The sequence below is a fragment of the Bombina bombina genome, chromosome 3, assembly GCF_027579735.1.
Source record: "Bombina bombina isolate aBomBom1 chromosome 3, aBomBom1.pri, whole genome shotgun sequence".
Lineage (NCBI taxonomy): Eukaryota > Metazoa > Chordata > Amphibia > Anura > Bombinatoridae > Bombina > Bombina bombina.
Genome location: NC_069501.1, coordinates 1,235,942,979 through 1,235,969,344, shown reverse-complemented (window position 1 = coordinate 1,235,969,344; position 26,366 = coordinate 1,235,942,979). Strand labels below are relative to the sequence as shown.

General features: G+C 38.5%; 1 protein-coding gene across 1 annotated transcript in view; it reads right to left on the bottom strand.

Moving 5' to 3' along the window:
- Positions 1-25,806, bottom strand: part of PLEKHB1 (pleckstrin homology domain containing B1) — a 53,066-nt gene extending 27,260 nt beyond the window's left edge. Inside the window, exons 1-4 of the mRNA XM_053705606.1 lie at positions 25,691-25,806; positions 18,066-18,160; positions 14,812-14,964; positions 14,549-14,651 (exon numbers count right to left, since the gene is read on the bottom strand). Of these exons, the coding sequence (XP_053561581.1) occupies positions 14,549-14,651; positions 14,812-14,964; positions 18,066-18,102 (293 nt within the window). The 5' untranslated portion in view covers positions 18,103-18,160; positions 25,691-25,806. The remainder of the gene's footprint in view (positions 1-14,548; positions 14,652-14,811; positions 14,965-18,065; positions 18,161-25,690) is intronic.
- Positions 25,807-26,366: the final 560 nt, after the last annotated feature.

The following is a 26,366-nucleotide window of genomic DNA, read 5'->3' as shown; positions in this document are numbered from 1 at the left end:
CACTGCTGGGCATAATACACGTGTGGTGCGCAGTGGCATTTAGTGGCATTCTAATTACCAAAAAGCAACACCAAAGCCATATAAGTCTGCTATTTATGAACAAAGGGGATCCCAGAGAAGAATTTACAACCATTTGTGCCATATTTGCACAAGCTGTTTGTAAATAATTTCAGTGAGAAACCTAAAGTTTGTGAAAAAATTTGTGAAAAAGTGAACGATTTTTTTTATTTGATCGCATTTGGCGGTGAAATGGTGGCATGAAATATGCCAAAATGGGCCTAAATCAATACTTTGGGTTGTCTTCTAAAAAAAAATATATACATGTCAAGGGATATTCAGGGATTCCTGAAAGATATTAGTGTTCCAATGTAACTAGCGCTAATTTTGAAAAAAAGTGGTTTGGAAATAGCAAAGTGCTACTTGTATTTATGGCCCTATAACTTGCAAAAAAAGCAAAGAACATGTAAACATTGGGTATTTCTAAACTCAGGACAAAATTTAGAAACTATTTAGCATGGGTGTTTTTTGGTGGTCGTAGATGTGTAACAGATTTTTGGGGTCAAAGTTAGAAAAAGTGTGTTTTTTTCCATTTTTTCCTCATATTTTATAATTTTTTTTATAGTAAATTATAAGATATGATGAAAATAATGGTATCTTTAGAAAGTCCATTTAATGGCGAGAAAAACGGTATATAATATGTGTGGGTACAGTAAATGAGTAAGAGGAAAATTACAGCTAAACACAAACACCGCAGAAATGTAAAAATAGCCTTGGTCCCAAACGGACAGAAAATGGAAAAGTGCTGTGGTCATTAAGGGGTTAAACAAAAACCATGAGAAAACTGATTGTCTAATGTAATGCTTAAAAAATACAAAAACTAAAAAAATGGCTTTATCGCTGGGGTATAAAATGACTCTGACAGTGAACTGAGTTAAAATATCCTATAATATAAAAGGCCAAGTGTGTTTGTCCGAAGCTGTCATGCGCAGTATAGACTGCGCGAAGACAAACACACCTGGCCTTCAACAGACTGACCTGGCATCTGGGGCCGACCGGGTGTGAGGAGGGCGTGGCGTGGGTGGGTGTGACATGGGCCGGGCCGTGCGGACGTGAGAGAGCTCAAAAGAGGGGGGATAGAGAGAGAGCAAAAGAGGTGGGATAGAGAGGGCAAAAGAGAGGGGGGAGGGAGAGCAAAAGAAAGGGAAGAGAGAGAGGGCAAAAGAGGGGAGATAGAGAAAGCATAAGAGAGGGAGAGAGACAGCAAAAGAGAGGGGGGAGAAAGGGGAGAGAGATCAAAAGAGAGGGGGGAGAGATCAAAAGAGAGGGGGAGAGCGAGAGAGAGCGTAAAAGAGAGGGGGGAAAAGAGGGGGGGAAGAGAGCAAAAGAGAGGGGGAGAGTGAGAGAGCAAAAGAGAGGGGGGAGAGCGCAAAAGAGAGGGGAGAGAGCGCAAAAGAGAGGGGGAGAGTGAGAGAGCAAAAGAGAGGGGGAGAGTGAGAGAGCAAAAGAGAGGGGAGAGAGAGAGCAATGAATAGATTTCTTAATTCAAGAGATTTAGAACTGTTAGAATGGTCTATAGTGAGAGTAGATAACACCTCTTTATTGTTAGTAGTTCCTTATACGGATACCGCTAGCAAGTCTGGCTCTTACCAAAACCTTTACATTTAATAGTTTGCAATATAAATAGCTTGTAATCTGCTTCACTCAGGACATTTAAAGGTCTGCTAGGAAGGGGAGTATAATGGTCAGTTCAAGGTCAGAGGTCTGGCTGATGGTCACGATAAGATGCCAGGAACACTGAATACCTGGCAGGGCTACATATTATCCTGCTTATAACACTCCTGGCCAAAGTTGACAAAGCTCAGTTTACTTGAGACAGGAATTGTGAGCAGACTGGCAACTTTTAACCAGGGCAAGCTAATCACATGCTACACACACACACACACATAGGGGCATCTTTTCACTTTTCAAATTCCACAGCCAAAAAGACTTGATAAACCCCCAGAAAACAGCTTTAACCGGGTACTCAAAAATGTTTCAGATCCAACATGGTTGGATACTGGATGTAAGAAGAAAGAAGAAGAACTTTTACAATAAAACAAATTAGAAAACTCAATAACCCAACAAAAACAAGGCCACTGTACCCATAATGCCACTGTTCATATGCACATATCTCTATGGTTTTAGAGCACAACAGGTTAATTCTGCGTCACTTGTAAGCATCACAAAACACTTAAAATCCAATGATGTCATCTGCTAAACCCCTGATGTCACCATTTTATTTGTCTTTTATCATGTGCATATCACTAGAGACAAAAATATTTTGTGGTTTTTGGGGGATAACAATATTGTGCTTGAGGGCTATTAATGGCAGAGGATTGTGATCACTGTAATAATACAGAAATAGTTATCGGCATAAAACAATCAATAGATAATGATCAACCCCTGTGCGTTTAACAAAAGGGGTCAAATTCCCACAATAAAACATTACAATATCTCTTTGTATACATGATTTTACTACCTTTCAATTGTAATCATAACAACAATTATTATTAACCCCTTAATGACCACAATGTACCCTGTATGTCACTGGTCGTTAAGGGTTTTTTCAGGACATAATAGCACAAGTCTAGCAAGAAGACGCTATTAATACCCTCCCTCCAGCAGGCTTTGTGAAATAGAGCAGTCTCAACGCTGGTGGCAAGACAATCAAGTCCCAAAAAAAGGTCAGTGACATACAGGGTACGTCGCTGGTCCTTAAGGGGTTAATAACCATAATCTGTCCATATAAGGACAACAGGTAAGCTGATCCAATAAAACAATCACACAAACCTCATCACTCAATGTAGCTCAAAAATAATCAGCAAAATGCAGATCCTATAATATGAATTTAATTTGCATACAGACTACAGACCTCTTTATGAATTTACTAAGAAACCTCCTGAGACCAGCGTGGTTTTTCCCCACTAAAAGTAATGGGATCTCACTTCCTGCACCTACACAATAATGAGAACCAACTATTTCACATCCCACTACAGTGTGACACCTATAAGGTAATATGGACATAAACCTTGAGGCCTCACTCTAGAGAATATTTATTTTTTTCTCACACTATGGAGCTGGTACAGATGAAAAATACAAGTTTTAAAATCCTTTTAAATGGACGCAGGAGCCTAGATTTCCAATCACGTAATTTCTCTTTCTAATTAAAGGGATATGAAACCCCATTGTTTATTTCTTGATTCAGATAGAGAATGCGATTTTAAACAATTTTCTAATTTACGTAAATTATCATTTTTTCTTCATTCTCTTGGTATCTTTTGTTGAAAAGCAGCACGTATTGCTTGGAAGCCAGCCTATTTCTGGAGCTCTATATGGCAGCAATTTTGCAAGAATGTTATACATTGGCAAGTGTGGCAATATAGGTGGCTCTCCTTCAGATCCAGAACCTGCATAGCAGGCATACATTTGCCTTTATAAAATGATTTAAGGGAACTTGTAGCACTGGCGAGACTTGTTAGATAATCTCACCAGTACGGAGAGCTTTAGATCAGGCTGTAATACAATATCTACTGCAAAGACATGCAGCAGAACAGATCAGATTTAATTACAAAACCTGCAGATCACTAATTCATGAAAATAACCCTGCACAATTAAATTGATGACAAAAAATATGGGAAATTAATTTAAACACTGTCATTTTATTAGCACAATTTACAGGTTTTGCAAATCATGAACAGATCTGGAATATACCTCTTGAAAAACCTGGTGACAGATGTAAATTAGCTTGCGTTGTGTGTAACCAATCATTTGGTAGAGTGTCATACTTAAGCATGACAGAGGCATTCCGGCCTTTCTTGAGAAATGGAGCAAAACACACTTCTCAGAGGGATTTGACAACAAATGTGGGAACAATAAATAATGAAAGAAAATGGCAATGTTTTATTTTCCTTTATTAAATATTTTTTATTTTTTTTGGCAAGTTAAATGTTGAGTTTAAAGGGATAATGTACTCCCCTTTAATGTGTTGCAAATTATCCATTTCAGCTTCTGGAGTGTAGTAAATTGATTACAAATAGAGCCTTTACCTTTATTTTGTCATTTGAAAAATAGCTGCCTTTATCACCGCCTATACTGAACATTTCAGTACTGTAGTACTGGTTATAGAAAAGCTACAAACAAGAACGTTTAGAATAAATCCCCCTCCCAGTGGGGTGGGACAGAGAGGTACTAAAATGTTTATTTCCCATTGTTCTCTATTCTTTGAGTATACAGTGAGAGATAAGGAGGTCTTTGTGTGTATACTGTATATAGGGAGATAAGATAAAGAGGGCTGCTCTTCCTGCAAGCTCAGCCCACTTGCTTGTGGTTTCAAAAACAAATCATTGGAAACAAATTATAATGTACACTATCTCTTTAACTAGTGTCAGAGGAATCGTGACTGGCCTTTGCAATTGTACAAAGCCATGCATCCGTGGGCCTACGCAGTTTTTATATGCCTTGCTGTTGGATTTTTTTATAGGACAATAAAGGCTAAGTTTTATGTTTTTTGGCTCCACAGCAAGTTTTAGGAGGCAGCATATTTGTTTTAATAAACTTTATATTTTTTTTTTTATAAATTAACAAAAATAAACACATTGCTGGTGTCTATACAGTCTTTAATAACAATAAATGAGTCAGATATATTCACAATGCTACAGAGGAAAGAATTAGACCCAAAAACTTGTATCCTCATGAAGCCAAGCAGGCCTGAAAATGTTAAGAAGTACTGTATAGCAACGCCATCAAATTAAAATCAGAGGTTTAAAAGAAAAAGAAGAGAGAGAAAAAAATGGGAACAAAGACAGAACTCAGTAATCCAGAAGCTTGCTCACAGATACAGGACACATATATACAATGCCTCCCCCCTCTCTACACAGCCTCGACAGCACACACAACAGTATTACCCCTTACTAGTATACATTCTTGTGGGATGTAGGTACCACCTATAGGCCACTCTTAAAGGGACATGAAACCCTAACATTTTCTTTCATGATTTAGGGAGAACATACAATTTTAAAAAACTTTCCAGTTTACTTATATAATCAAAATGGCTTCATTCTCTTGGTATCATTTGTTGAAGGAGCAGCAATGCACTACTGGTTTCTAATTGAACACATGGGTGAGCCAATGACAATCGGTATATACATGCAGCCACCAATCAGCAGCTAGAACCTAGGTGCTTTGCTGCTCCTGAGCTTACATAGATAAACCTTTCAGCAAAGGATAACAAGAGAAGGAAGCAAATTAAATAATAGAAGTAAATTGGAAAGTTGTTTAAAAATTGTATGCAATGTCTAAATCATGAATGTCTAATTATGGCTTTTCTGTCCCTTTAAGTAATTTTCTTTTAGATTTGCAATGAAAGAGAATGAACATCCTTTCTTCAGGATATTGACCTGACCCATTTGTTCAGGGGCAAATCAGTATTCTTTTCCTATGACTGCGTACATTTCATCTTGAAGTCCTTTCAGGAATGTTGAATAAGGGGTATAAAACTAGCTATAGCTCATTTAGATCTATGTTTTGCTAAGCAGAGGAATTCATAGCCTAGGGCTGCAACTAACAATTATTTTCATAATCAATTAATCGGCCGCTTATTTTTTTCGATTAATTGACTAATAAATAAATCATTTTTTCCTATATTTAAAATAAAATCCACATACTGAGTGTTATAAATATAAACTTCAGACTAAAACTTTACAACTTTACATTAACACAACCGTTGATCCAATTTTTTAAGCAGCAGAACAAATTTTTTATAATTAGGCAAAACAAAACCACAAACTGATTGAAAAGAGGTAGAAGTAGAAAGAGGGTGACTATCACTGTTTATAACATCCTGTTATTCACTCTTTCAGAAACTTTGCATTGAAATGCAAAAATGTCAACATGTCCACATGCTCCTGGCCGAGGCTGGTTCTCTTTTTGCAGCTATTTTGCCTGCAGCAGAGAAGAGGCGCTCAGATGGTGTTGAGGTGCCTGAGATGCATAAGTAGGGTTTTACCAATTTCACCAAGGTGGGCTATTTATCTTTGTAAACTCTCCACCAATGCAAGGGGCCTCTTAACAAAGCAAGCCTGGACTTCATTCTGACATAAAAATATCTTAACTATCTATATGCAATGGTAAATAACCATCTATAAAGGTTAGGGAAAAAAATATCTAGTCCACTCTTAAAATAACAGATATATACATACAGAGGTTGAATTTGGTACATATTCCAATTAATTAAAAATATAAAAAAACAAAAAAAGGCAAAAGGGCTAAAGACTATATATCAGTAACAGGACACAGCCTTACACATTTATCTATACAGTACATATAATCAGCAATATCAAGCAATCCACTAAAAATTGTGTAAACAGGTAATAGTGACATCAATTCATATAACAAATGCCATCAATCTAGGGCTAGGTGTATATAACAAGCTTGGCACTATATCATGCAAGGCACAGTCCCAAATCACCTGATTTAATATAAACAATCCAAATTATGACTCCTATTATTTCTGGGTTGCACATAAGCCAGGAGTATTTGTAAACTTATAGTGTCCTGAAAAAGTGAAAAGTAAGCGTCTGTAGGACATAACCATAAAACACAATACCATGTGCAGGAGCTCATTGGAGTGAAGCAGCTGGTGCTGTGCACAGACCAACTAATTGCAAACCAACTAATCGATTATAAGATTAGTTGACAACTATTTTCATAATCGATTATTATCGATGATGCCGATTAGTTGTTGCAGCTCTATACGTTGTGGTGGAGTGGACCAGTAGCAAGCCCAGGACACCATTTACTCTAGATCTAAAAACAATGAAACCAGCTGGACTGATCTGTGCGATGTAGAACTTTATATTATTCATAGGTCATAAACGTATTATTAATAAATATGTCAGCTATTCTGTATAACCCAAAAGTAAATTTATTAAAAAACCTTTATTCTAAAAGATTAAAATGTGTACACTCTCCCCCCCCCCCCTCGAGATGAACACATTTTAATCCTTCAGAATAAAGGTGGGACTTTTTATAAATTTCACTAACAAGTGCTGCTGTCTGTTTTTGTACTTTGGGATATACGGCTTGTTCCGCCGCACAGTGCAGCACCTTGCTGAGAGGAGGTCAGATTTTCAGTTCCTCCTTCTGGTTCCCAGACTGATGAGTAAAGGCATCTGTAGCGACAGTTTTTAGTGATATTCTATATAATCCCCTATTAGCCAATTTAGTTAACACTCTATCCGTGAAAAAGGTGGAAAACGTATCTAGGGGTGTCGACTTTGATTGCACAGGTAGAACTGAAAATGTAACCCTCAATCGGTCCTAGAGATGTACTGTATGTGCTAAAGTAAATATTCTCCAGTGTGGCAGCCTATATAGTCTCTTGCCGACCATAACAACTTACAGATTTGTTTGCCCTTTTATTATTATTATACTTTATTTATAAAGCGCCAACATATTCCGCAGCGATGTCCATGGGTACAATGATAAAAACTTGTAAGAGACAAGACAAAATTTTGCAAACAAATACAGGAGGAATTAAGTGCCCTATTCCCCTATGCCCTGCACTATGTCCGACTCTATTTGAACCCAGCTTATTTTATTAAGGGAGTTATGCAACAAGGCTGTGTGTTATCCTGGCTGCATTATCGTGTGAAACTAGTCGAGGTCCCTCCATGCCACCTCCTGCCCTGTGCCCAGCCATATTTTGGGTAATATAGTCATTTTGGCTACGATCCATAAAAGGATATTTTATATTTAGTACACTTAATCAAAAACTGTCTTAAATTGTGAAAACAGAGGCCTATAAAGTAGATGAAATAAAGAATGTTCATTTCGTGAAAGATGCACTCCTAGATATTTCAAGCCTTTTTTGCCCATGTGAAGCCAAAGGTTAACTCAAGTAATTGTATCATTTCTTGTGGGATATAGATACCTATAGCTTAGCATTTGTCCTCATTAATCTTATACCCCGACAAGAGCCCGGATTTCTGTATAATAGAATATAATGGAGGGAGTGAAAGAAGGGGTTTTGTGATAGCGAGTGTCTGTGAAAAGGGCTAATTTATAACCAATATTACCAATCCTAATACCTGAAACATCTGGACATTGTCTAAGTTTAGCTGCAAGTGGTTTAATGCACAAGGCAAAGAGTAAGGGTAAGAGTGGGCACCCCTGTCTTGTGCCATTGTTGATGATGTGATCAGATCGATACCCTGCTACTTTTGTAAAAGTTGTGAAGGGAAGAGTAAATAGCAGAGATGGCTTTCAAAAATGTACTCTCTGTGCCTACCGCTCTTAAAACTTCATATAAATAGGGGCAGCACATTTTGAGGGGTTGCTCTATAGTATTTGACCTCCCACTGCTGTGATTTACAAAATATTTTATTTCTCCAACATTGGTGTGTCCGGTCCACGGCGTCATCCTTACTTGTGGGAATATCTCTTCCCCAACAGGAAATGGCAAAGAGTCCCAGCAAAGCTGGCCATATAGTCCCTCCTAGGCTCCGCCCACCCCAGTCATTCTCTTTGCCGTTGCACAGGCAACATCTCCACGGAGATGGTTAAGAGTATGTGGTGTTTAGTTGTAGTTTTTTTATTCTACTATCAAGAGTTTGTTATTTTAAAATAGTGCTGGTATGTACTATTTACTCTGAAACAGAAAAAGATGAAGAATTCTGTTTGTGAGAGGAAGAAGATTTTAGCAGACAGTAACTAAAATCGTTTGCTGTTTCCACATAGGACTGTTGAGATGAAGTAACTTCAGTTGGGGGAAACAGTTAGCAGACTTTTCTGCTTAAGGTATGACTAGCCATATTTCTAACAAGACTGTGTAATGCTGGAAGGCTGTCATTTCCCCTCATGGGGACCGGTAAGCCATTTTCTTAGTCTCAAACAGAATAAAGGGCTTAATATGGGCTATAAAACTGGTAGACACTTTTATGGGCAAAATCGATTGCTTTATTTGGGCATTTTATACATGTTATGCTGGTAATTCACACTTATAAACTTGGGGGACGTTTTTTAACATCAGGCACTGTGTTAGACACCTTTTCCAGTCAGGAAGGGCCTTCCCAGTTGTAGGCTGAGCCTCATTTTCGCGCCATTACTGCGCAGTTACTTTTGAGAGCAACACATGCAGATGCATGTGTGAGGATCTGAAAGTAGTTGGAAAAGTTCCTAGAAGGCTTCATTTGGTATCGTATTCCCCCCTGGGTTTGGTAAAGTCGCAGCAAAGGCTGTAGCTGGGACTGTAGAGGGGTTAAAACTGTAACCAGCTCCGGTTTCGTTATTTTAAGGGTTAAAGCTCTGAAAATTGGTGTGCAATACTTTGAATGCTTTAAGACACTGTGGTGAAAATTTTGTAAATTTTGAACAATTCCTTCATATTTTTTCACATATTCAGTAATAAAGTGTGCCCTGTTTAAAATTTAAAGAGACAGTAACGGTTTTGTTTTAAAACGGTTTTTGTGCTTTATTGACAAGTTTAAGCCTGTTTAACATGTCTGTACCTTCAGATAAGCTATGTTCTATATGTATGAAAGTCAATGTGTCTCCCCCTTCAAAATTGTGTGATAATTGTGCCATAGCGTCCAAACAAAGTAAGGACAGTACTGCCACAGATAATGAAGTTGCCCAAGATGATTCATCAGATGAAGGGAGTAGACATGGTTCTACATCATCTCCTTCTGTGTCTATACCAGTTTTGCCCACGCAGGAGGCCCCTAGTACTTCTAGCGCGCCAATGCTTATTACTATGCAACAATTGACGGCAGTAATGGATAACTCCATAGCAAATATTTTATCCAAAATGACTGCATATCAGAGAAAGCGCGATTGCTCTGTTTTAAACACTGAAGAGCAAGAGGGCGCTGATGATAATTGCTCTGTCATACCCTCACACCAATCTGAAGGGGCCATGAGGGAGGTTTTGTCAGATGGGGAAATTTCAGATTCAGGAAAAATTTCTCAACAGGCTGAACCTGATGTTGTGACTTTTAAATTTAAATTAGAGCATCTCCACGCACTGCTTAAGGAGGTGTTATCTACTCTGGATGATTGTGACAACCTGGTCATTCCAGAAAAATTATGCAAGATGGACAAGTTCCTAGAGGTTCCGGTGCACCCCAACGCTTTTCCTATACCCAAGAGGGTGGCGGACATAGTGAATAAGGAGTGGGAGAAGCCCGGCATACCTTTTGTCCCCCCTCCTATATTTAAGAAATTATTTCCTATGGTCGACCCCAGAAAGGACTTATGGCAGACAGTCCCTAAGGTCGAGGGGGCAGTTTCTACTCTAAACAAGCGCACTACTGTTCCTATCGAAAATAATTGTGCTTTCAAAGATCCTATGGATAAAAAATTGGAGGGTTTGCTTAAAAAGATTTTTGTACAGCAAGGTTACCTTCTGCAACCCATTTCGTGCATTGTTCCTGTCACTACAGCAGCGTGGTTCTGGTTCGAGGAACTAGAAAAGTCGCTCAGTAGAGAGACTCCATATGAGGAGGTTATGAACAGAGTTCACGCACTTAAGTTGGCTAATTCTTTTATTTTAGATGCCGCTTTGCAATTAGCTAGATTAGCGGCGAAAAATTCAGGGTTTGCAATTGTGGCGCGCAGAGCGCTTTGGCTAAAGTCTTGGTCAGCGGATGTATCATCCAAGACAAAATTGCTTAATATCCCCTTCAAGGGTAAAACTCTCTTTGGGCCAGAATTGAAAGAGATGATCTCAGACATCACTGGGGGAAAGGGCCACGCCCTCCCACAAGATAGGCCTTTCAAAGCCAAGAATAAGTCTAATTTTCGTTCCTTTCGTAATTTCAGGAATGGACCGGCCTCTAATTCTGCATTCTCTAAGCAAGAGGGTAATGCTTCACAGACCAAACCAGCCTGGAAACCGATGCAAGGCTGGAACAAGGGTAAGCAGGCCAAGAAACCTGCTGCTGCTAACAAAACAGCATGAAGGAGTAGCCCCCGATCCGGGACCGGATCTAGTGGGGGGCAGACTCTCTCTCTTTGCTCAGGCTTGGGCAAGAGATGTTCAAGATCCCTGGACGCTAGAAATAGTTTCTCAGGGTTATCTTCTGGAATTCAAGGAACTACCCCCAAGGGGAAGGTTTCCCATTTCTCACTTATCCTCAAACCAAATAAAGAGACAGGCATTCTTACATTGTGTAGAAGACCTGTTAAAGATGAGTGATACACCCAGTTCCAATGGCGGAACAAGGAATGGGATTTTACTCAAATCTGTTCGTAGTTCCCAAAAAAGAGGGAACCTTCAGACCAATTCTGGATTTAAAAATCCTAAACAAATTTCTCAGAGTACCATCGTTCAAAATGGAAACCATTCGAACGATTCTACCTACAATCCAGGAAGGTCAATTTATGACTACCGTGGATCTAAAGGATGCGTACCTACATATTCCTATCCACAAAGAACATCATCAGTTCCTAAGGTTCGCCTTTCTGGACAAACATTACCAGTTTGTGGCCCTCCCATTCGGGTTAGCCACTGCTCCAAGGATTTTCACAAAGGTACTTGGGTCCCTTCTAGCGGTTCTAAGACTGAGGGGCATTGCAGTAGTACCATACTTGGACGACATTCTAATACAAGCGTCGTCCCTTTCAAAGGCAAAGGCTCATACAGACATCGTTCTGGCCTTTCTCAGATCTCACAGATGGAAGGTGAACATAGAAAAAAGTTCTCTGTCTCCGTCGACAAGAGTTCGCTTCTTGGGAACAATAATAGATTCTTTAGAAATGAGGATTTTTCTGACAGATGTCAGAAAGTCAAAACTTCTAAACGCTTGTCAAGTTCTTCATTCAGTTCCACGTCCTTCCATAGCTCAGTGCATGGAAGTAGTAGGGTTGATGGTTGCAGCAATGGACATAGTTCCTTTTGCGCAAATTCATCTAAGACCATTACAACTGTGCATGCTGAAACAGTGGAATGGGGACTATACAGACTTGTCTCCAGTGATTCAAGTAGATCAGAAGACCAGAGATTCACTCCGTTGGTGGCTAACCCTGGACCACCTATCCCAGGGAATGAGCTTCCGCAGACCAGAGTGGGTCATCGTCACGACCGACGCCAGTCTAGTGGGCTGGGGCGCGGTCTGGGAATCCCTGAAAGCTCAGGGACTAGGTCTCGGGAAGAGTCTCTTCTCCCGATAAACATTCTGGAACTAAGAGCGATATTCAATGCTCTCAGGACTTGGCCTCAGCTAGCAAAGGCCAGATTTATAAGATTCCAATCAGACAACATGACCACTGTTGCTTATATCAATCATCAGGGGGGAACAAGGAGTTCCCTGGCGATGAAAGAAGTGACCAAAATAATACAATGGGCGGAGGATCACTCCGGTCACCTATCTGCGATCCACATCCCAGGAGTGGAAAACTGGGAGGCGGATTATCTAAGTCGTCAGACTTTCCATCCGGGGGAGTGGGAACTCCACCCGGAGATATTTGCCCAGTTGACCCAATTATGGGGCATTCCAGACATGGATCTGATGGCGTCTCGTCAGAACTTCAAGGTTCCTTGCTACGGGTCCAGATCCAGGGATCCCAAGGCGACTCTAGTGGATGCACTAGTAGCGCCTTGGACCTTCAACCTAGCTTATGTGTTTCCACCGTTTCCTCTCATTCCCAGGCTGGTAGCCAGGATCAAGCAGGAGAGGGCCTCTATGATCTTGATAGCTCCTGCGTGGCCACGCAGGACTTGGTATGCAGACCTGGTGAATATGTCATCGGCTCCACCATGGAAGCTACCTTTGAGACAGGACCTTCTTGTACAGGGTCCATTCGAACATCCAAATCTGGTCTCCCTCCAGCTGACGGCTTGGAGATTGAACGCTTGATTCTATCAAAGCGTGGATTTTCAGATTCTGTGATAGATACTCTGGTTCAAGCCAGAAAACCGGTAACTAGAAAAATTTACCATAAAATATGGAAAAGATATATCTGCTGGTGTGAATCCAAGGGTTTCCCATGGAATAAGATAAAGATTCCTAAGATCCTTTCCTTTCTACAAGAAGGTTTGGATAAAGGATTATCTGCGAGTTCTCTAAAGGGACAGATTTCTGCCTTATCTGTCTTACTACACAAACGACTGGCAGCTGTGCCAGATGTTCAAGCATTTGTTCAGGCTCTGGTTAGGATCAAGCCTGTTTACAGACCTTTGACTCCTCCCTGGAGTTTAAATCTAGTTCTTTCAGTTCTTCAAGGGGTTCCGTTTGAACCTTTACATTCCATAGATATTAAGTTGTTATCTCGGAAAGTTTTGTTTTTGGTTGCTATTTCTTCTGCTAGAAGAGTTTCTGAGTTATCTGCTCTGCAGTATACTCCGCACTATCTGGTGTTCCATTCAGATAAGGTTGTTTTGCGTACTAAGCCTGGTTTTCTTCCAAAGGTTGTTTCCAACAAATTAACCAGGAGATAGTTGTACCTTCTTTGTGTCCGAATCCAGTTTCAAAGAAGGAACGTTTGCTACACAATTTAGATGTAGTCCGTGCTCTAAAATTCTACTTAGAAGCTACAAAAGAGTTCAGACAAACATCTTCTCTGTTTGTCGTCTATTCTGGTAAAAGGAGAGGTCAAAAAGCAACTTCTACCTCTCTTTCCTTTTGGCTTAAAAGCATCATCAGATTGGCTTATGAGACTACCGGACGGCAGCCTCCTGAAAGAATCACAGCTCACTCCACTAGGGCTGTGGCTTCCACATGGGCCTTCAAGAACGATGCTTCTGTTGATCAGATATGTAAGGCAGCGACTTGGTCTTCACTGCACACTTTTGCCAAATTTGCCAAATTTGATACTTTTGCTTCTTCGGAGGCTATTTTTGGGAGAAAGGTTTTGCAAGCCGTGGTGCCTTCCGTTTAGGTAACCTGATTTGCTCCCTCCCTTCATCCATGTCCTAAAGCTTTGGTATTGGTTCCCACAAGTAAGGATGACGCCGTGGACCGGACACACCAATGTTGGAGAAAACAGAATTTATGCTTACCTGATAAATTACTTTCTCCAACGGTGTGTCCGGTCCACGGCCCACCCTGGTTTTTTAATCAGGTTTGATGAATTATTTTCTCTAACTACAGTCACCACGGCACCCTATGGTTTCTCCTATTTTATCCTCCTGTCCGTCGGTCGAATGACTGGGGTGGGCGGAGCCTAGGAGGGACTATATGGCCAGCTTTGCTGGGACTCTTTGCCATTTCCTGTTGGGGAAGAGATATTCCCACAAGTAAGGATGACGCCGTGGACCGGACACACCGTTGGAGAAAGTAATTTATCAGGTAAGCATAAATTCTGTTTTTGCTACAAATGATTGATCCCTGGTTGCCTACTGGGTGTGTTTGACCAAGCCATGTTCCCTGGTTGTGAGAAACATATGCATCAAATATAAGCTAAAATTGTTGTGGATGGAGTTTCAGGTGCAACATATTTTGTACTTCCTAGGGCAGCACAAAACCTAAATACGCCACTGCTACTTAGTATATGAGTTTGTACAATTACTCACAGTGCATCATCCTCACTCTCTGCGCACAGCAGTAGCTTAGAGTGATCCCTCATTTGTACGACCAGCAGTGAGCCTTGATTACTCCCTTCTGGAGGACTAATATCTGTAACAGGGAAAGAGTAGAACATAATAACAAAATTTATAGATATATCCAAGCAATTGTAAGTGTAAGCCTACAGATGACAATAACAAGTAAACATTTCACAAAACTTCACAATCTAATAATGGCCGGTGAAATGCATTGCTAAGGATCCCAAGCTTACCTTCGCACTCTTGGCCAACTTTGACGTCCACACAGTTATGTTTCAGTGGTGTCTGTTGCTCCATATTTTGTCTACTATCATCTGTGTAATTCACAAAATTTCCATCCAACCAAAGGTCATACCACTCCTTTTTCCATCGCTTTAATAAAGAGCCTAAGAAGAAGTGGCAAAATAGAATGAGTAAGAAAAAGTGTGTGTGTGAGTTTTTACGTATGTGTAAATATATATATAAATCAGTCTGAGAATGTGGAGAGATCCCAAAAACCATACATTTGGCACTTTTTAAGTGTGACTGATTTTTTTAAATACAGAAACTGTTTGCCTACTTGAATACTACATGTTATGACTTGCTGGCACCCTGGTAGATGTTTTTTGGAAGTGTGAGAATATATAGATGTTTTCGATGTGGCAACATATAAGACACAGGATGTTATGTACAACTGACTTTGTGGTATATGTGATGGTGTGTCCATGTGGTTTCCAGAGACTTGCAAAACACAGAGGACAGCTCTGTGGGAAGGCCACAGTGATTAGCATGTGGCGAGACATTTCGCTGAAATAGGGCATACTGTGGCTATGCTAAGTGCAATCGTGATTGATAGGGTTCCCTTTTTGCCAAGAGGTGCTGATAGACACCTAGAATTCCCTAAAAGGGAGGTTAGGTAATAAGACCACCTTGGCACATTGTTCCCTCATGGATTGAATACATCATTAAAACTACTAATTTTTCTTCAAACACATGGTGATTATTATGTAGGAGTGTGCTGTTACAATGCTACATAAAGTGCATATATATATATATATATATATATATACACATACACACACACATACACATCACCTTTGGAGCCCCATACAACTGGTTACTAGTTAACCTGAGAAATGAGCTCATATTGGGTAAGTGCCTATGAGCCTAAATTTAGGATACAAAATGCATTGGATTGAAAATTTGCCACATTATAGGAAAATTTGAGTTGGTTTTGAAGCAGATATGCTAAAGGAATGTTGGATAGATTAGTACTAGATCACCTCAGTTCATGTCTGTAGGAAACTGCTAAATTGAATACCAAAAAGTTCATTATGCTCCTCCATATGGTCATGTTATATGACTTTATTGATATTCGCTTTGATACATGTATAAAATATAAGATTTGTTGCAGAGTTCCTTTTGCAATAACCTGTAACTTACTTTGTGACCAATATAACCATCTTGGTTATACACTGAGATTGCAAACATAAGCGTAAAAGTAGGGCAGTATATATTATCTATAAATTCCTAATATGGATACAATATAGTCAATAAGCAGTGCTGTTGTCTATTGTAAGAAGTTTAATATCTGTTTTTACTTAATGTTATAATGTAATGGTTAATGTTGTGTTTATTTAGGTTGCATAGCACCAAAGATGCTTTATAGATCGTATACAATCAGATTGGCAATCAGGCTAATGACGTGCTAAATTAACATCAAATAGCATTGTTATTTATATAGGATCTACAGCAACCACCATATGACACTTTGGACACAATACCAACTAGATATGATCATTAGTAGAATTAGGTTAATAATATGTTAAAGTTAAGTTAAATGATTAATAAGTAGTAGTTATACCAAAAATAAATAAATTGGTGACTGTATCTGCTATACTTCTGTCACGGTGAGTAAACACATAGTGATGTTACTAAAATAAAGAATTAATTTAAAGGGACATAAAACCCACATTTTTTCTTTCATAAAATTCAGATAGAAGTTGTTTAAAATTGTATTATCTATTATGTAATTTGCTTCATCCTCTTGGTACCCTTTGTTGAAAAGCAAGTGAAAGAAATGTATTTTCCATGCGCTGGTTAGACTTGATAAGCCAGTGGGATAAAGGAGGATCCCAAACCTCCCAAAAAAATCTTGTACAAATGAGAAAACTATTACCAAGTAATAGATAACTCTACCCACAGAGCTAAAAAGCTTAAATCAAAATGAATCAAATGTATCAATCAAATAATAGCAATATGTGTGAATCAAAAGATACAGTTAATACTCTGGTGTAAAGTGTAACAAAAGAGCACAATTTATTCAAGTACAATAAATACACTGATCAGACCACTAGAGTATTAACTGTATCTTTTGATTCACACATATTGCCATTTTTTGATTGATTATTTTATTGATACATTTGATTCATTTTGATTTAAGCTTTTTAGCGCTGCGGGTAGAGTTATCTATTACTTGGTAATAGTTTTCTCATTTGTACAACCCTTTGTTGAAAAGAATACCTAGGTAGGCTCAAGAGCTGGCAGTTAGATGCTGATTGGCTGCACATATTGGCCTCTTGTAATTGGCTTACCGACGTGTTCAGTTAGCTGCCAGTTGTGAATTTCCGCTACTTCAATAAAGAATACCAAGAGAATGAAGAAAAACTGATAACAGAAGTAAATTGTTTAAAAATGTACCCTCTATTTGAATCATAAAAGAAACATTTTGGGTTGTAGCTTAGTGAATAAGTGGAATATGGTCACCACAATGGTTTTTTGTTTTGATGGGGTTAATTGTGGTGTAATTTTTGTGCCATTTTTATACTCACAGGGGGCGGGGTTTAGGGTGTTCTATATTGGGTTACATGTTTGTGCTATATGATACACAGTTTTTTGTGAATGTCTTGATAAAGGCTTATATATTAAGCTGAAACGTTGACACATTAAAAATGATGGTTTTCCAAATACATTTTTTGGATACTTTTTTGTAATTTAAAGACCTGAGAGTGCCTTTTTCCTTAAATGTGTTTATAATATACATTATTATATAACTGAGAGAGTTGGAAGTGACCCATAAAGCTAAAAAAAAAAAACTAGTGTTGTGAACAGATGCAATACTTGCGGTTCTTGAGTAGGGCTTTTTGGGGTCACACAGAGTTTGAGGGTCAGTAGTGCATAAAACTGCATTCTCTAATGAATTAGAACAAGTAAATGTTTGCACTAGAATGCCCCTTTCACAAATTTATAAAAAAAAAATATTACAGTTGTGTGGACAACACAGAAAACAAGCTAAAAAAGAACAATATTCCCCAGCTCCGGCTGTTAGACCACCCCATCAGGACGCAATATAAAGGAATCTGTAAGTAAACCAAACTGAAAAAGCGCCAATTATCCACCTGCTCGGACACAAAGATCTTACAATCCTGGTATTGCTGGGGTGTTCTGAGGACTGACAGTGACAAATATTATAGAAGCAAATATATGGTAACGGTAACGGTGCACTTACTTTGTCTCCAAAGCCAGCCACTTTTTACTAACGCCATCTTCTTCAGAGATGTGATCTGCTAGAGGGTTAGGTTAACAGCTCAGACCAGTGCTTACCTATAAAAGGAAGAATATTTAACAAGTATTAAAAAGGGACATAATTAACAAATATTAAAATGGACATAAAGCTGTTTTAGAATAGAAGAATTGCTGCAATATAGATTATATATTAAAAAAAAATGCTTCTAGTGAAAGCCAGAATTTTTATTGTTTAAAAAGATAGAAAATCCCTTTATTACCCATTCCCTAGTTTTGCACAACCAACACAGTTATATAAATATACTTTTTACCTCTGTGATTACCTTGTATCTAATCCTCTGCAAACTGCCCCCTTATTTCAGTTATTTTGACAGACATCCCTTTTAGCCAATCAGAGCTGGCTCACCTTAATCTTCACGTGCGTGAACACAGTGTTAGCTATATGACACACATGAACTAACACCCTCTAGTGGTGAAAAACTGTGAAAATGCCCTGAGAGAAGAGGCGGCCTTCAAGGGCTTATAAATTAGCATATGAACCTCCTAGGTTTAGATTTCAACTACCAAGAGAAGAAAGCAAAATTGGGGATAAAAGTAAATTTGAAAATTGTTTAAAATTACATTCTCTATCTGAATCATGAAAGTTTATTTTGGACTAGACTGTCCCTTTAATATGCTGTGATTGCTTCAGTGCCTGGCATCAAAAACCCTGTACTAGAAAGTAAAATATTAGGAAGGTTTGATATGCGTCTCTTTTGAAGGGGCTTTACAATTCTAAGCACTTGCCTTTAAAAAAAATGCCAACCAATTGCAACTTCTCATTGTTGCCAGGGTTTGATTCACATTTCCAACATCACTGAATGCAGCTTCCTATTACATTGTGTGCTGCAACACATTTATACACATATCTTCACAGAATACTGTGTCTGCCTACTTGAATATGTTTTTTAGAGGAAAAAGATAGATTTATTTTTTTTAAATAGACCATTTTCAATAATCAAGGTTTTGTATCTCATAAGACTTCCCAGGCCATTTCTTAGGTATAAAATTTATTTTAAGTTATAAAAAGAATGCTTGAACAGGTGTAAGAGGAGGGGCTGTAAAATACAGGGGTGGAGCCTGTGGTCATGGTGGGGGGGGGGGGCTTAACAAGCTGGGAGGCCTCAGGAGTCACATAGGCATAAATAGCAAAATGAGGACAGAGCTCTCAAATTGGGGTAAATCACTAGATATGTGGGGTGACCTCTATAATCTGTGCAGTACTGATACATGACAACAAACTATATATAGCTTGAGAACCGCCCAACCACTCATCTCTGCAATCAGCTTATTCTTGTGTTATGAGTGCATATTGTTCATGGTATGCGAGGGGGAAGGGAAGGGTATCTTTTGTTTATATATTATATATATATATATATATATATATATATATATATATATATATATATATATATATATATATATATATATAATTTATATATAAATATATATATATATAGACCTGGACAGTCCAGGTTTCAAATTGTGTGTCCTGTTTTACTGTTACAGGACCAGGCATGAACATTTCTGGGTTTACCAGATTCTCAAAAGACGTGTCCACCCATGTCTCCTACCCTACTATGCCAAAAAAATGTTTGCTGCGCTGTGCGCACTTCAAGAGTGTTTGGGTTTGGCCTGAACAAAATGTGGCAACCCTACGGTCCAGACATGAACCCCTAGAGCTGACACCACAGCCCACTTCCTGACCCTTTGTTAGCTAAGCCTTGCTCTCAATTCTGCAACATCGTTGTGGATATTTTCATATTTTGTATTTATTTAGTAGTTTTTGCAAAACAAACAATTTTGAGATTCCTGTAATATAGAGCACAAAAACACACACATTTTACATGATAATTTATTTGCTAAGAGGCAGCTACCTAATGTAGAATACTTCCCTGTTTCTGGGCTACACTAATTAGCCACCTACAAAAAAAACACCATTAGCAGCTGCTTGGGACTAAACATATCCTTTGAACTCTGCAGATTAGTTGGCTGTAGCTATGATTGCTGGGTGTACAGTATTGAATTTTGCAGCCTAGTATTTCATCTGGCCATTCAGTATAATTTATACCAAAATGTCCAGTTTCTAATTTTTCCATCACTGTTGGCAGCACCACTATCTCCCCATCATCCCAAGTCCGCTGCCTTGGAGTCACGCTTGACTCAAATCTGTCCTTCATTTCCCACATCCAATTTCTCTCTTCATCCTGCCGCAAGCACCTACGCAATATCTCCAAAATTCGTCTGTTTCTAAGTGCTGAAACTACTAAACGGCTAATCCACTCCCTGGTAATTTCCCAACTTGACTACTGTAACAACTTACTAACTGGCCTCCCTCTCTCCCGCCTCTCTCCCCTCCAATCCATCCTTAATGCATCTGCCAGACTAATCCACCTCTCTCGACGCTCTGTTTCAGCTGCACCTCTCTGCGAGTCCCTTCACTGGCTCCCCATCCACAACAGAGTTAAATTCAAAATTCTCACCCTGACCAATGCTGCCCCACCCTACCTCACTTATCAACAAATACACTCCTGCCCGCCCCTAAGATCCAACAATGACCTGCTTCTTGCGTCCTCTACCATCACCTCCTCTCATGCTAGACTACATGACTTCTCTCGGGCGGCACCAACCCTCTGGAACGCACTTCCTTGTGCTGTCAGACTTGCCCCTAACCTCTCCTCCTTTAATCGTTCCCTAAAGACCTTTCTGTTCAGGGAAGCTTATAACCTGACTTATTAACATACTAACTTCACTTAACTAACAGCTGACCTCTATCTCCTCACTAATATCATTCTCACCTTTGCAGTCCCCACCTCCTGTTTCCCATCCTCCTACCCATCTAGATTGTAAGTTCCCACGGGAATAGGGCCCTCAATTCCCCCTGTTTTTTTCTGTAAAATTTTGTCGTATTGTTTCTCCATTGTACTGTTATCCTTGTACCCATGGGCAGCACTGCGGAATCTGTTGGCGCTTTATAAATAAAGAATAATAATAATAATATCTCTCTCTAATATCCAGGGGTCAAGTCCTACAAAAAAAGTGTGGTAACTCACTAAGACATCCACCCCCTCACAATTAATATTGTTTTATATATACACACACTGTAGTTATATGTATATAATCCATACACTTTGGTTAATGAAAGCAAATTAAATCCAATGAATAGTTTCCTTTGGGCCTGAGAATCCTCCTGAGTCTCACCCACTTAAAGGGACACTAACCCCATTTTTTTTCATGATTCAGATAGAGCATGCAATTTTAAGCAACTTTCTAATTTATTCCTATTATCAATTTTTCTTTGTTCTCTTGCTATCTTTATTTAAAAAGCAGGAATGTGATGCATAGGAGATGGCCCATTTTTGGTTGAGAACCTGGGTTATGCTTGCTGATTGGTGGGTAAATGTAAGCCTCAAATAAGCAAGTGTTATCCATGGTGCTGAACTTAAAATGGGCTGGCTGCTAAGATTTACATTCCTGATTTTAAAATAAAGATAGCAAGAGAACGAAGAAAAATTGATAATAGGAGTAAAATAGAAAGTTGCTTAAAATTTCATTCTCTATCTGAATCATGAAAGAAAAAAATTGACTTCAGTGTCCCTTTAAGGTACAATAGTCCTATTTCTGCTGAGGGGAGCTAAATAGCCCCAGAGCAATCCACACAGAAATGTAAGCTCCATACCAGCCTGGCATGTCTGTGTAACTTTATAATGTGAGACATTTTTAATGTCTGAGAAATAAAGTATTACGATTTTAGCAGTACCTTTCTTGTTTGCCATGTGTTACACACATTGCGGGGTAATAACACAGCACGGCCACTGACAGGCTTACATTTAGTGTATTGTAGGAAGTGTTACTGCCCATTACAAGAGGACCCCACTATCCCTCTAACCAGACTGTGCTTCCAGCTCCTCCCACCAGCAGCAGCAGTGTTTACTGAAGTGTTTCTGTTCTCTGTCCAGAGGGAACTTAGTTCCTCTTGCAAAAATAGTGCAGGAACTCCGTTCCCATGCGTTTCGGCTCGACTTGACCCCTGCTAATATCTCTAATATCTGTATGGCAGCTACAAGACTTCTGAAGTGGCTGACATATTTATGAGCACTGATGCTTTTGGGAGCATGCAGGAAGCTGGAATTAACAAATAATAACCGTTGCCTACATAATTAATTCACTGCTTTATATTAGACTTTTACAAAGATAATTAAAAAAAATCATTAACATTCTAAGTACTACTGACACAAAGTGGTTGAATCACTGGTTTGTATGGGTTACTGGCAAAAATGGCTACATTACCACTTCTTATCTTATAGGCAACCAATATTACTGGTAGGCAAAACTGTTACACCAGAGCTCTGTTTGAGTGGCAGTCAAAAAGGTCACATCACTGCTCTGAATCTGTTAATGTTACCAAAGAGATGGCATCATTGCTTCACGCATTTTCCTGGAAGCTGGAGGGGGATAAAATAGTTAAAGTGATGGTAAACTTTACATTTTTTAAAAATCAGAAATCTAAGGGATATTTTAGAGGGACTTTAATTGATCACTTCTAATACAGATGTGCTATATTTTAATATTTAATCCAGCTGTGCCATTCTAATACCCCGCACTCTGGCCCTCACAACAAAACTCATATTTTTGGTGAGCTAACGGTTTGAACTGTTCTCCAATTAGCACTCTAGCTGCAAAAAAAAAGTGTCGTACGGCTACAGCACTGATTGGAGAACAGTTTTGAAGTGGGCGGCTGGAGCACAGGGCATTAGAATGGCCCAGCTAGATTAAAAGTTACAGCGCATCTACATTAGACCGTTGTGATCAGTTAAAGTCCATATCTCTTAGATTGCGGACCTGATTTTAAAACATGTCAAGTTTACCATCATTTTAATTTGTTAATGACAGCTAAGGAAGTAAAATCCCTGAGGAGCCAACAGCTGAAAACCCTGGCTTTAGCCAAAACACTCTGCATCCAAGGAACGTCTGCCAGAGTGACAGAATGACACTCTTAAGTACAGAACAGCTGTTTTTTATCACAAGCCATCCACATGGTATCTGTAATACATCTGGGAAGCACAAATATGAATCACTACATACTACATCAATAAAATGATAAATATACTTTTCTTAGAATTCTGATGGTCTTGAAAAAGATAATTCAAAATATAAGATGATGAATTCAGACAGAATGTTGAGGAGACAGCATTAGGTATCATGAAACAGGGAGGTTTACAAAATAATAAAAAAAAATCTACATATAAATGGGAACAAGACATAGCACAACTTTATAGCTGAGAATTTCTTGTCCTAATAACAATAATAAGCTGGTTGTTTATCAGGGCTTATAGATACTTGCTCCTCTGAACAAAAACAAATCTGCAGGATTCCAAATAAACTGATAACTGGGTGTAGATTAAAAATCAAAAAGTAACTTTTATATTTTGTATGGTTACATTTTTGCAAACAACTAATTTTCTAAAAGTGCATAGTTTAGTGAAAAAAGGCAACATATGATTTACTCATTTTAAACTCACTGTTGATTTACCCATTTTAAAAACTTTATTCCAGAATAGTTTTCAGCATAAATAATTCCTTTTTTTTTTAAACTCTTAATGTCGATATAAAACGTTTTTAAAATGTCTTTTTTGTCTTAATTTGACCATTCTACATACAAGGACAAAAAACAAAAAAAACAACACAGTGGCATTAGTTATCATGAAGCAGTCAGCATACTCCTCTAGGCAACTGCCTACTTAGTTTAATAAAATATACAATAGCTCATTCATTATCCCTTGTGTGACACCAAATGGACCCCTGTTCTGAATTCAAAACTGAGTTGTACTACACATAACAAATAGCACATTTTGAGGTCACCAATGTTATCATCTGTATTCTAGTAATATCTTATTGCAAATTTTCTGACCAAGGGCCAGCATGGAGAGAAATCTCACAGCATACTTTATTTATTTATTTGAAAGCATTATATTGCAATGTGTGTGTCTCTCCTTCACATCCAGTACCTGCATAGTGAGATAAACCAACTCTCAAGCTAAAATCTGATTTTCTAAATATTTGTTGGGGAACATTGCAATATTGCCAGGGCATCTTAAATAATTTCTCCAGCCTAGGTAGCTTTAGATCATCGGACTGTGAGCTGGATGATTTGTACATAACAACCTGACTATAAATCATGCTAGGCACACACTTAAAGGGACACTAAACCCAATTTTTTTTTGTGATTCAGATAGAGTATGCCATTTTAAGCAACTTTCTAATTTACTTCTATTATCAAGTTTTCTTCATTCCCTTGCTATCTTTATTTGAAAAAGAAGGCATCTAAGCTAAGGAGCCAGCCAATTGTTGGTTCAGCACGATGGACAGCACTTTTTTTATTGGTTCTGTCCAATCAGCAAGGACAACCCAGGTTGTTCACCAAAAATGGGCCGGTATCTAAACTTACATTCTTGCTTTTTCAAATAAAGATACCAAGAGAAAGAAGACAATTTGATAATAGGAGTAAATTAGAAAGTTGCTTAAAATTGCATGCTCTATCTAAATCACAAAAGAAAAAATTTAGGTTTAGTGTCCCTTTAAATGGATACTAAAACCAATTGTTTTCTTTAATGATTCAGACAGAGCAGCAATTTTAAGCAACTTTTTAATTTACTCCTACTATCAATTTTTCTTCGTTCTCTTATTATCTTTATTTAAAAAGCAGGAATGTAAAGCAGGAATGTAAAGCAGGAATGTAAAGCAGGAATGCTTACTTATTGGTTGGCTACACTATAAGCGCTATCAAGGGTGCTGAACCTAAAATGGTCCGGCTGCTAAGCTTTACATTCTTGCTTTTTAAATAAAGATACCAAGAGAATGAAGAAGAATTAATAATAGGAGTAAATTAGAAAGTTGCTGCTCTATATGAATCATGAAAGAAATAAAATGGGTTTAGTATCCCTTTAATTACTTTTTTTTAACCTAACATATAACAATATTACTGAACATACCTATATTAACAGTAACTATCCTAGTTACTGACACACTTTACAGGCTCAAATAATATGAAAGAAGATAAAAACAGTAGCAGCAAGTCTAGATATAGATACCTAATGCCTCTTTTTGTTTGCAGACCCTATTAATATGAGTCTTGGTTAATTCATTGTATATGGGTCTCTCTCAAAGAGCAATATTAGTCTATGGAAATTTGCAAATGATCTAAAAGGAGACAAAGCTGATATCTGTGTTCCCTATTGCCTATGCATTATGTATAATGACTTAAGTTCCTGCTTTTCTGTAACTTCTACCACATAAGCTGTAGCAAGTTAAAAAGAAAGAGCAGTAATACAAATATCAGTTAACAGTGAATCCTGAAATGACAGTGTGCTCTGTTCTTACTATGCTAAACTAAAGTTAAAATTGCTGACTAATAAAAGTGCCACTTTATCCCTGGCTTCTGTATCTTTGTTGACCCCATGACTATAAATAAAGTTTAGTGAGTTAAAAAACTCTATCTATATAGTAAACCCACTTGTTTTATCCGGAGCTTACGTTGCCTATCGGTCCCCTGACTGTCACAGTCCTTACCTGGGATGACAACCACCTGTCACCTGCGCAGCTCGCTGTGTAACACAAGCTTAGGTGACGTGCCAGGACATTTAAACGCCAGCAGGAGGCGCCTGGTAGGATTAAGTTGTCTTGCGCTTCCTCATGGGAAACGTAGTTTTTTTTATATAAATCCCAAAGCCTCTTCTTTACTTTAGTAACAGTAGCTGTAGACTACATATCCCAGAATTCTCCAAGAGACAGGTCTAGCGTTTTCTAGAAGAACCCCGCTCCAGCCTTGTGTAATGATTGTGTAGCACTAGCATCATTATTTCAGGTGGGTGCAGCAGTGATGTTGCAGGGTTAGGGCAGCACTTATTACTGATACGCGTCGATAGGCTGGGAAATCAAATGAAAACATGTTGCGCTGTACAGTAATTAATGATGTAGGTATGTACAAGAACAACACGTTTAAAAGCTATCTTTTTTTTTTTTTTTTTTTTTTTAAACCAAAAATTACTACTACTGTTAACAATTTTTAAAATGAAAGGAACATGAAACATTATTTTTTACTTTCAGGATTTACAAAGAGCTTGCAATTTTAAAAAACTTTCCAATTTACTTATATTATCAAATTTGCTTAATTTCTTGATATCCTTTGTTGAAAAGCATATCTAAATAGGCTCAGTAGCTGATTGGTGGCTGCCTCGTTTGATTG